Source organism: Balaenoptera ricei, chromosome 13 (genome assembly GCF_028023285.1).
Source record: "Balaenoptera ricei isolate mBalRic1 chromosome 13, mBalRic1.hap2, whole genome shotgun sequence".
Taxonomy (NCBI): Eukaryota; Metazoa; Chordata; class Mammalia; order Artiodactyla; family Balaenopteridae; genus Balaenoptera; species Balaenoptera ricei.
In genome coordinates, this window is record NC_082651.1 from 12732962 (window position 1) to 12745521 (window position 12560).

Sequence of the window (12560 nt, forward strand, 5' to 3'; positions counted from 1 at the left end):
TTGCTCAGTATGTGCCGTGTGGCCTGAGAAGGGCTGGAGAGCCTGGGCCAGTTCTGCTGTAGAGAGAAAGCTGTGACTTCTGGCTTTTCCTGAGACATTAACAAACATGGCAGAGAAATTCACTTCAACCCCACAGCGATGCCCCAGGGCCTTGGGTAGATGATGGGCAGAACTCCCATCCCAGCCTCCTTTTCCCACCAGGAGAATGGAGCTGGACTACCCTTGTTCCGACACTTAAAGTCTCCTCGCTGAGACCATCGGTACCACCATGTTCTTCTCTCAGCCACGCTGGAATGTTTGAAAGAAGTAACTTTCAGAGGACCCGATCCCTGGCAAAGTCTTGTATAGACTTCTGAGCATGAACTGAACGTAGCCCTTCAAGTTCTTTTTTGTATAAACTCAAATTACTCTTGTAAGTGGCTCTTATGGGCAAAAAGTCTGGGAGAGAAAACAGGGAGAAACAAGTCAGTCATTCTCTTCAGCCAGGCTGGGACAGGGCTGGGGAGAGCAAGAGAAATAAACAAATACCAGAAATACTTGTGACTTACAGGTGAGACTAGCTCTGCCTTGGGAGGGTTATTTTTTCTTCCCTTCCTTCCTTCCCTCCTCCCTCACTCCCCCTCCCCACCTCTCTCCTTTTTTCTTCTTTCCTTTTTCCTTTTCTTTTCTCCCCTCCCCCTGCCCCCCTTTCCATTCCTTTTTCTGGCCTTTCGTTCTGAGTAGAAAGGAGAAGCGAGAAGAATCAGGGCCTCAGGAGTCAGACCACGCAGCCAGCAGCAAGGGCTGGACAGGAAGCAGTCCTGTGAGCCTTCCTTGGGCAATCTTGGTCAGGTCACTTTGCTCTCCCGGAGCCCAAGTGTCCATCAGTGTACAGTAAAGATTGCAACACCTTCTCCTGCAACCCCCTGTAGGAAGGGGAGGTGGCAATGTCCTTGAAAGGCCCTTATGCTTGTTATCGAGACTTCTCCCAATCAGAGGCTTCTCCCAATTTCATTGCTTATGCAGTACAAACTCACCATTTGTCATAGTAGAAATACTGTCCCTGATTATGTTATCAACTGCCTCCAAAGTAATGCAAACTAATTCAAAAAAGAAAAGACAAAGGGACTTCCCTTGTGGTCCAGTAGTAAAGAATCCGCCTTCCAATACAGGGGACGTGGGTTCGATCCCTGGTCCAACTAAGATCTCACATGCTGCAGGGTAACTAAGCCCAGCATGCCACGACTATTGAACTCACACGCCTCAACTAGAGAGCCTGCATGCCACAAACTACAAAGCCGACGCGCTCTGGAGCCCTCGCGCCACAACTAAAGAGAGAAAAACCTGCACACCACAACTAGAGAGAAGCCCGAGCACCATAACGAAGGATCCCGTGTGCCGCAACTAAGACCCAACGCAGCCAAAAAAATAAATAAATAAGGAAAATAGAGAGAAAGAAGGAAGGAAGGAAGGGAGGGAGGGAGGAAGGAAGGGAGAAAGAAAAAGGGAGAGGAGAGAGGAGAAGAGAGGAGGAAAAGAAAAAGACTTAATCTTTGCCAGTGATGCACACAGTAGGGGAAGTTGGCAGAGTGCAGGAAAGTGGCCCTCATCCCCCAGAGGCAGGCAACTCCCTACACAGCGATGCCCAGATACCTCTCCTATCAGTCTCATCCTGGAGTTTAGTTATTTGAGCTTCGGTGACCATTCTCTTTCCATATATGGGTGATGGCAAGCAGTGGTGACTTTACCAACAGGATTTGGGGACCTGAGGTGTCAGAGTGCCCTCCAGGGAGGAGGAGACCCTCCCTCTGCTTCCATGTCCCCCAGACCAAGCAGAGATTCCCTCTCAGGAAACAGGCCAAACCACAGCTCTTATCTTACAACTCAGGTCGATTCTGGCCAGACTTGTCCTGACTCATGAAAGTAAAGAATTTTGTAACTTCTCCTGGTCAATGAAAAAAGCAAGTTGGAACTTCTGCTGAGTCGGTGGGAAAGTAACTCACCCCAAAATAAACCAGTTATAACAGCAACTTAACTTCTCTAAAGACATTTAGGTACCTTGAGTGACAAATGGGAAAACAGGAAGTTTTGCTTTCTTTAATGAACATTTCAGTAACGTGAGATGTTTCTATATGTAGGTTTTATTTTCTCCCTTTTAAAGCTCTAAGAATAGAAGTAAAATTGCCAATCCTGTTTAACTTAAAAAAGCATGTCTAAATTACCTAACTTATTTGTATTTTAATGTAATGATTATTTCCAGAAATTGTAACCCAAAGACCACTACTTTAGAATATTTTCATGTATAATATCTTTTATTGAAATAGGATTCCATGCATAGATATTCGAAAGAGACACTTGAGAGTTATGTATATTAGCCCTTCCTACCTCTTAAGGACACAAAAATTTTAAATTAATCAGTGGATTTACTGAAACTGCACATCTACAAATTCTAACCAAAAAAGTATTTTTGAAAAAAAAAAAAAAGTGTTTTTGAACATCAGCCATGTGAGGATACAATCAACTCACCCATTCAACTGATACTCACTGAGAATATTAGTGACTATATTCTGAACAGAACTGGGACATTGGGATTTGCAAAGCACAGCAATCTAGGCCTTGCTGTCTTGTATAACAGTCCAGAAGAGGGAATAGATGGCTTCAAATGAATACTTTCTTTTAAAGAATATTCTTAGAGTGCTCTGACTTGCACATTTTATTGAAGTCTATTAATACCACAGTAAAGCAGATCAGCCAGGCCTGCAGATGCTGTTCAGACTCTGTAACAAACTTCAGAGCTAGAGATCAAACGCTTTCCCTGGAAGCAGGCTCTAAGGCCCAGCCCCATTTGACTTAAAATTAAAGGGCCATCAGTTGGAGTCTGAAAACCAAAATTCCATCATGTTACAAGTCTGAACAAGAGAATGCAGGCTGCTTCTTTAACTCCATGGAGTACTCCATGAGTACTTAACTCCATGAGGCTTGTTTTAACATAGTTTCTCCGAAGACAGAAGATAGTTTCTCATTCAAAAATGTGTGGTTCTCCAACTCTTTTACTTCCTGTCCTTTAGGTGAGATTATCTGTAATGATCTACCTTCAGGTTCACTGATTCTTCCTTCTGCTGGCTCATATCTGCTATTGGGCCCTTCTAGTGAGTTTTTCATTTTAGTAATTGTATTTTTTCAACTCCAGAAGTTCCATTCAGTTATTTTAATAATTTCTCTTTCTTTATTGATATTCTCTATTTGATAAAAGAAAAATGGTTTTCTTTCATTGTTTGAACATATTTATAAATAGATGCTTCTTTACATAATAAAATGTCTGTTCAGCCCAACATCTGGATCCCTTCAGGGAAAGTTTCTATTGACTACTTTTTTCCTGTGTATGCATTAATATTCTTGTTTATTTACCCATTTAATCTATTTCTGTTGAAACTGGATATTTCAGATCATATATTGCAACAACTATGGATTCTAATTTGCCTCTCCTTCCAGGGGTTGTTGTTCTCACTGTTTCTTTAGGGGTTTGCCTGAACTAATCCTGTAGATTGTGTTTCTCCTGCAGTGTTTGAACACTGGTGCCTCTGCTCAGTTGCTTTTTAAAAATTATTCATGTTTTTATTTTTAAGTCTGGCTTTTAAGGGGTCATCCCTGAGTCAAGCAGAGCTTAGTAGTAAGCCAATCATTGATCAGACGTTGTACTTAAACATCTTGGGCCAATGAGGCCTCCACATTTTGTTTATGGATCTGTCTGTAGCTTGGATAATATATTCCAAGTTCAGGAAGTTTACAAGTCTGACTGGCATTCCCAGTGTTTCTTGCTTAGCCAGTGATGAGTAGTTCACTAAACGTGAACGGATTAAATATTCCAATCCAAAGTCAGCAATCATTAGTCTGGATAAAAGGAACTTTTATCCAGAATTTATAAATAATTCTTACAACTCAACAGTAAAATGACAACCTAATTTTTATTTTTTTTCTCCCAGTTTTATAAAGATATGATTGACATACAGCACAGTATAAGTTTAAGGTGTACAGCATCATGATTTGACTTACACACATCATGAAATGATCACCACAATAAGTTTAGTGACCATCCATCATCTCATATAGATACAAAATTAAAGAAATAGAAAAAAATTTTTTCCTTGTGTTGAGAACTCTTGGGATTTACTCACTTAACACATTTCATGTATAACGTTACATCCCTAGTACTTATTTATCTTATAACTGAAAGTTTGTACCTTTCGAATGCCTTCATCCAGTTCCCCCTCTCTCCACCCTCTACTTCTGGAAATCAGAAACCTAATCTCTTTTTCTATGAGTTTGTTTGTTTTTGAAGTGTAATTGACCTACAACACTATGTTAGTTCCTGTTAAACAACATTGTGATTTGATAATTCTATACATTTCAAAATGATCACCAGGATAAGTCTAGTTACCATGTGTCACCATACGAAGATATTACATAATTATTGACTATATTTCCCACACTGTACATTTCATATCCATGGCTTATTTATTTTGCAACTGGAAGTTTGTACCTCTTAATCTTCCTCACCTATTTCTCTCCTCCCCCCACCTCCCTCCCTTCTGGCAACCACCTGTTTATTCTCTGTATCTATGACTTTGTTCTGTTTTGCTATGTTTGTTCATTTGTTTTTTAGATTCCACATATAAGTGAAATCATACAGTATTTGTCTTTCTCTGTCTGACATTTCACTAAGCATAATACCCTCTAGGTCCATCCATGTTGTTGCAAATGGCAAGATTTCATTAGTTTTTATGGCTAATATTCCATTGTATGCATATATATATATACCACATCTTCTTTATCCATTCATCTATTAATGGGCACTTGGAAACACAAAGCACCACAAATAACCAAAACAATCTTGAGAAAGAAGAAAAAAGCTGGAGGTATCATGCTCTCTGATTTCAAAATATAATACAGGGACTTCCCTGGTGGCGCAGTGGTTAAGAATCCACCTGACAATTCAGGGGACACGGGTTAGATCCCTGGTCTGGGAAGATCCCACATGCTGTGGAGCAACGAAGTCTGTGTGCCACAACTACTGAGCCTGTGCTCTGGAGCCCATGAGCCACAACTACTGAAGCCCGTGTGCTCTAGGGCCCACATGCTGCAGCTACTGAAGCCTGCACACAGGCCTACTAGAGCCTATGCTCCACAACAAGAGAAGCCACCGCAATGAGAAGCCCACACACCACAATGAAGAGTAGCCCCCACTTGCCACAACTAGAGAAAGCCCATGCGCAGCAACAAAGACCTAATGCAGCCAAAACAAAAAACAAAAAACAAAGCTACCATCATCAAAACAGTATGATATGTACCACAATGTTCATTGCAGCTCTATTTACAATAGCCAGGACATGGAAGCAACCTAAGTGTCCATCGACAGATGAATGGATAAAGAAGATGTGGCACATATATACAATGGAATATTACTCAGCCATAAAAAGAAACAAAATTGAGTCATTTGTAGTGAGGTGGATGGACCTAGAGTCTGTCATACAGAGTGAAGTAAGTCAGAAAGAGAAAAACAAATACTGTATGCTAACACATATATACAGAATCTAAAAAAAAAAAAAAATGGTTCTGAAGAACCTAGGGGCAGGACAGGAATAAAGATGCAGACGTAGAGAATGGACTTAAGGACATGGAGAGGGGGAAGAGTAAGCTGGGACAAAGTGAGAGAGTGGCATGGACTTATATATACTACCAAATGTAAAATAGGTAGCTAGTGGGAAGCAGCCGCATAGCACAGGGAGATCAGCTCGGTGCTTTGTGACCACCTAGAGGGGTGGCATAGGGAGGGTGAGAGGGAGGGAGATGCAAGAGGGAAGAGATATGGGGACATATGTATATGTATAATTGATTCACTTCGTTATAAAGCAGGAACTGACACACCATTGTAAAGCAATTATACTCTAATAAAGATGTTTAAAAAATAAATAAAATAAATGCTGTTATTATTTTGCTCAATAATGATGATGTAAAGAAAAATAAATAAATAAATAACACATAAAAGCATTTGTTCTTTAATAATGTAAAATCCCTGTTGAGTCCATTACCAGCAATCAACTGTGTGATACCTAGCACTAAGGCACACAATGTTTGCTGACTGATTAAGGTGTTAATGGCTTAAATTAGAGGTATATATAGCATCGTCAATTGAAGTTGGAAGATGAAAACTCTGGATTAAAAAGCCATTTAGAGTAGACAGTATTTTATATAAAATATCTTCAATCTGCTAGTGTCACCTACTGGTGAGGATTGGCTAGTGTTCTAGAAACAATTCTATTTCCTAGTGCTCTTCAATTTTAATGGTTGTATAACAAGGGGTCTGTATGAAGCATTAGTAAACAATAAAATTTTGACACAATAGAAAAATATTTATATGATATACAAGTTTCTTGTGAAAAGCAACTGTTAGAAATTCAATCTAGCTAGTTACTTTGTAGAATGTCCCTCAATTTGAGTTTATCCGAGGTTTCCCCATGATTCAATACAGATGATGCATTTTTGTCAGGAATACCACAGAAGTGATGCTGCTTCTTTTCAGGGCATCACAGCATGAGACATATCATGTCAATTTGTCCCACTCCGTGTGATATTAACTTTGATCATTAAGGTGGTGTCTGCCAGGTTCCTCTATTATAAAATTACTATTTTCCCCTTTGTAATTAATATAGTTTGTGGCAGATACTTCCTCAACAAACTTTTACTAATTTTAGAATCCAATTGATGATCCTTTCTGAGTCAAGTGTAAGTATGACAGTTACCAAATGACGATTTTCTAACTCCATCATTCATTCTATATTTATTTGTTGGTGTCCTACTGTAAGGAAGAGGTTTTCTTTCTCTCCTATTTATTTAATCATTTATGTATTATTATTATTTATTACTGATAATAGACATCTCAATAGGTGTGAGGTGATATCTCATTGTAATTTTCTTTTTAATTTTTATTTATTTATTTATTTATTTTTGATTGTGTTGGGTCTTCGTTGCTGCGCACGGGCTTTCTCTAGTTGTGGTGCACGGGCTTCTCATTGCGGTGGCTTCTCTGGTTGCAGAACACGGGCTCTAGGCACACAGGCTTCAGTAGTTGTGGCACACTGGCTCAGTAGTTGTGGCTCATGGGCTCTAGAGTGCACGTTCAGTAGTTGTGGTGCACAGGCTTAGTTGCTCCACGGTATGTGGGATCTTCCTGGACCAGGGCTCAAACCCGTGTCCCCTGTATTGGCAGGAGGATTCTTAACCACTATGCCACCAGGGAAGCCGCTCATTGTGGTTTTAACTTTCATTTCCCTGACGATTAGTTATGTTCAGCATTTTTCATGTGCCTGTTGGCTATCTGTGTGTCTTCTTTGGAGAAATGTCTATTCAGGTGTTTTTCCCATTTTTTAAATTGGGCTATTTGTTGTTGGTTTTTTTGCTATTGAGATGTCTGAGTTCTTGTATATTTTGGATATTAACTCCTTATTGGATGTGTGGTTTGCAAGTAGTTTCATTCTATAGGTTGCTTTTCATTTTGTTGATGGTTTCCTTTCCTGTGCAGAAGCTTTTAGTGTGATGTAGTCCCACTATTTATTTTTGCTTTTGGTCCCAAATCCAAAAAATCGTTGCCAAGACTAATGTAAAGGAACTTAGCTCCTTCACTTTCTTCTAGGAGTTTTGTGGTTTCAGCTTTATGACCAAGTCTTTAATCCATTTAGCATTGATTTTTGTGTATGGTGTAAGATAGGATCCATTCTTTTGCATATAGATATCCAGTTTTCCCAGTACCACTTATTGAAGAGACTGTCCTTTCCCCATTGTGTATTCCTGGAGACTTTGTAGAAAATTAATTGACCATTATGCAATGGTTTATTTCCAGGGTCTCTATTCTGTTCCATTGATCTATGTGTCTGTTTTATGCCAATAGCATACTGTTTTTTGGGGGGGGAGGGTTTTTTTTTTTCCTGTAGCTTTGTAATATAGTTTTTAAAAATTTTATTGGAGTATAGTTGAGTTACAATGTTGTATTAGTTTCAGGTGTACAGCAAAGTGACTCAGTTATACATATACATATATTCATTCTTTTTCAGATTCTTTTCTCATATAGGTTATCACACACTAGTGAGTAGAGTTCCCTGTGCTATACAGTAGGTCCTCGTTGGTTATCTATCTTAATTAAAATAGTGTGTGTATGTTAATCCCAAGCTCCTGATTTATCCCTCTCCCCACGTTTCCCCTTTGGTAACCGTAAGTTTGTTTTCAATATCTGTAGGTCTTTTTCTGTTTTGTAAATAAGTACATTTGTATGTGATATAGTTTAAAATCAGGAAATGTGATGCCTCCAGCTTTGTTCTTCTTTCTCAAGATTGCATTGGCTGTTTGAGGGTCTCTTGTGTTTCCATACAAATTTTAGGATTTTTCTGTTTCTGTGAAAAAATAGAATTTTGATAGGGATTGCACTGAAACTGTAGATCACTTTTGGGGGAATGGGCACTTTAACAATAATAATTCTTCCAATTCAGAAAACTTTTTCAATCGTTTCTCTGTCATCAAGGGCTTTGTAGTTAATAGATGTTGTTTATCTACTCTCATTGACATCAAGCAAAGTTTCAAAAGTGCTTCTCCCTCAGTTCACACCCAGGGCTGCATGGAAGATCCTATTTATGACCAGCTGATAGAGAGGTTAAAAGCCTGAGCTTGGTACATAGATGGATCAGCTCCATATGTAGGGGCAAGTTGAAAAAGGATAGCAGCTGCACTCTAGGCTTACTCAGGGGTGGCCTTGAAAGACAAAGGTGAGGAAGAAATCCTTCCAGTGTCCCCAGGGTGGGGCACAGGGACAGAGCTTTAGGCAATGCATCTGTTTATTCACTTTTTGTGGAAAGGGAAGTTGTCTGAAGTTGAAACATGCATGGATTTATGGGCAGTGGTTAATGGCTTAGCCAGCTGGTCGGGAATCTGGGAGGAAAAAGATCAGAAGATTTGGGACAAGGAAATCTGGAATAGAGGGATGTGAGTGGATCAATGGAAAAGGACACAAAGTATCCTTCGTAAATAATATTGAACTAACGGGAGCACCTACAATGGAAGAGGCGTTAAATGGAGATGTGATGGTAGCCACCACCATTGCATCTTTTAAAGGTAGCACTAATTTCTGCCATTCCCCCCAGGAGACAATATGGTTTGGCCAGCGGGGCAGATTCAGAGGCTTCTACTTGGACTTCCCCGTTAAGACGGCTCTTATTCTAGACACCAAGGACCAGTGTAAGGTCATTTCAGCTACTCATTATGTATATTCCAATTATACAATCTGGAACCAGGATAATTACCACCATGTGGGTCTGTGGACCCAGTGGATCCAACTATGGGCCCAGACTCTATTTATTACTTGGCCCCTTATGCCTCTCATTCTAATAGGGAGCCAATATCAACTCAGACTCTGTGTCCAACACTCCTTGAATTGTTTGGGTATCCCTCTTTCCCCAATGTACAGTGACCTAAATAAATTACCCCTTTGTGAAGCCATCTGGTCCTGGATCTCCTAACGTTTCTCCTCTTCCAGATGTTCCACACCTCACTTGTTCCAGCCAGATACCTTGGTTCCAGCCTCAACTCCTCTCCTTCCTAAGCTCCAATATCTAATCAATCACCAAGGTTTTTTAATTTAAAATCTCCATCTCCCACATTTCTGGAATCCATCCAAATCTGTATTCTAATGGAAGCTTCTGTGGTTGAGGCCACCATCTCTGAATTACTGTAATTTATTCTTAACTGGTCATACAAAGTATTGAAATATTCTTAACTGATCATCTCACTGCCCTCCTTAACACAGTTTTCATATGACTCAGATTAACCAAAATAATCTGGTCACTTCATCCTCCTTGCTTAAAAACCATCATTGCCCCTCTGATGTCTTAGACTAAAGTGCTTAGGAGGACCTGAATGTTCTGCTACTGTTTATATATTCGCAGTCTTGCCACTGTCCATCTCACACCAATAACTAGTCATCTGGTAGGTCTTTCTGTTCCTCTAGGCCTTGGCGTAGTCTATTATTTCCACCCACATAGAAATGATCACAACTGCTTGCTGGGAAAGGCACGTATGGAATGCATGTGCCGTCTTTATTACACATTAGGCTCTCAATAATTACTGTCTAAATAAGTGACTAAGATGACTGATAAGGCCAGATCCTCTTGACTATAAATCGATCCTATTTTACGTTAATGACAATGTTAAACTAGGATTGTATTCTCCCTCTGGACATTATTTACATTTACATTTAATAATAAATAAACTACTGTAGTTCTCTTTGACAGCAAGACATTTACTCAGGTTTCACAGTCAAAAATGCCTGGCGAAGTACACAGTTAAGACAGACCCAAGCTCTGCCCCTCCGAGCTTTAAGTAACCAGGCAACTTTATTTGTTCTAAAAATCATTAACCATCCTACAGACATTATACTCACAATACAATGCCTTGGGTTCAACGGACAGGACCTCAAAGCACTTTCCAGGCACTTACCATGAATTTAGAGAACAATTTGTTTCCCCTGAGCTGAGGGGGTTGGAGGACAAATGCAGAGGATTCAAGAAACTGAAATACACAGAGAAAAACTTTAGCTAGTAGCTCCATCCTATATTTCCCACTAAGCATCCGACCAGAGCCATGCGAATTCTGGGACCTCAGCTTCCCGCCTCGGGCTGAAGCCGCTTCCAGCTCGGACCTGATTTAGAGCCCCGCCTCCCCTCCGGCCCCGCCTCCTACCCACGACCTGACTCTGAGCCCCGCCCATCTCCTCCACGCCCGCCCGGCCCCGCCTCCACACTCCAGCCCAACCCTGAGCCCCGCCCCTCGCCTCCTCTCCCGGCTCCCCTCCCTGCCCGGCCCCGCCTTTACGCTCGGACCCCTCCTTCTCTCCCGCCCACTTTCCTTTCCACTCTCTGGCCCCACCTCTAGCTCCACGCCCCGGCCGGCCCTGAGCCCCGCCTCCATGCCCCAGCCATACTTCCCGGACCCGAACCCGCCCGGGGCGGAGCTGCACCAGGTGCGGGCCTGGGGCGTGGCGGGCGCCACGGAGCGCCAGGTGCGGCTTCCGCGTCAAGATGGCCGCCACCAGCAGGGCCGGGGTCTGGCTTCCATCCCGCGGCCGCCTTCCCGCCAGGCGCCCGCTGCTGCGAGTCGCCCTCTGCCTCCTGTGCTGGGGCCCGGCGGCTGTGGGCTCAGTCCCCGAGCTCGGGCTCTGGGCAGCGACGATCAATGACGTAAGTGGAGTGTCGGGACCCAGGCGAGGTGCTGCCCGGGCCCGCAGGTCCTCCCCGGGCTCTCTGGGCTCCAGGAGCCGGTCCCGGGCTTGTTGATCTGGCCGGGCCTGCCCCGAGTCCCCTGAAACTTTCTCTGGGCTCTTTGTCTGCTCGGCGCGGGGAGCGCCCCCTCCTCCGGCCCGACCTGGGCTGTGGGGAGGATCTGTCAGGCTTGTGTGCTGGGGGATTGCTATCCCTTCTGAACCCTGTTCATGAGGATCACCATTCCCGAAGTCCTGGCGCCTCGCTCTGCTCCGACATGCTCTGGCTAGATCAGGTCCTCGTTTTTTCAGACCTGAGCCCTGAACCCCTCGGCACTCCTAGCGGCATCTTTGGATTTGACCTCTCCTCGTGCCCGGGTGCAACCACAGGGCCACACCCGTGTGGCCACAGAGTGGATTTTCCAGGGCTTCAGTTTCCGCATAAATTTAGAAAGCGCTTGCGCCTTTTTTTTCTTTCTTTCTTTAAATGAGAAGGGAACATGCAATAGTCACCCCACCCCTCTTTCCCTCTTCTTGGGTTCCTGACATCACAGCTCCGGGAGTGTGTGTGGGCGGGGGCGGGGGCAGGATGTGTAATTAAGGGATGTCTGTCTGCAAGGCTAGTCTGGAGGCATGAGTGTGGAAACTCTTCCTTTCCAGGGCAGGCCATTTGAGAACTTGACATCCAGTAGTTACATGAGATGATGTGGGAGGAATGCAGAGGTAGAATTTTGGAAAGATTTGCTGAAGAGGGACAGGAAATCGAAGAGCCCTTATCTCCTGCTTTTCTAGATTCAGAGGATTCATCCAGCTCCGTTTGAGATGAGTATTTTCCACATGTATGGAAACGATGTCCCAATTCTAAAGGCAAAACTTATATTTTGATTTCCTCAACCGGAAAGAGAAAGTACCAGAGGCTACAAATTCTTCCTATAACACAAAAGCTGCATAAAGGAAGGAGAATACATATCTTTCTGAATCTTTAAGACCCAGTGCAACCATTTCTTACAGGATTCTTCTGGGTTGGTGCCCTATTTTGTGTGCCAGTGATAGAGCCTGCGTATCTTCATCGTTAAATTTCTCTGAACAGTAAAAAGCAAAACTCAAGAGAACCACACTTACCATTTGATGCTGCTTCTGTAGTGAGTGGGCAGTAGCATAAACTAAGTCCGAATAAGTTGGAAGTGAATCGGCTACATACAGACTGGCTTCAGCTGGTGGATCCTACAGGGTGGTTCTAGGCACAGAATTGCCAGGTCTCCTTTTCTTTTTTTAAAGTGAA

At 42.6% G+C, this 12560-nt stretch overlaps 1 protein-coding gene across 2 annotated transcripts in view; it reads left to right on the forward strand.

Moving 5' to 3' along the window:
• Positions 1-10947: 10947 nt before the first annotated feature.
• The window catches only part of TMEM87B (transmembrane protein 87B), a 47860-nt gene continuing 46247 nt past the window's right edge, over positions 10948-12560 (forward strand). For both annotated transcript variants that reach the window (XM_059942734.1, XM_059942735.1), the window contains exon 1: positions 10948-11258. In XM_059942734.1, coding sequence (XP_059798717.1) covers positions 11100-11258 — 159 coding nt within the window. In that variant the 5' untranslated portion in view covers positions 10948-11099. The remainder of the gene's footprint in view (positions 11259-12560) is intronic.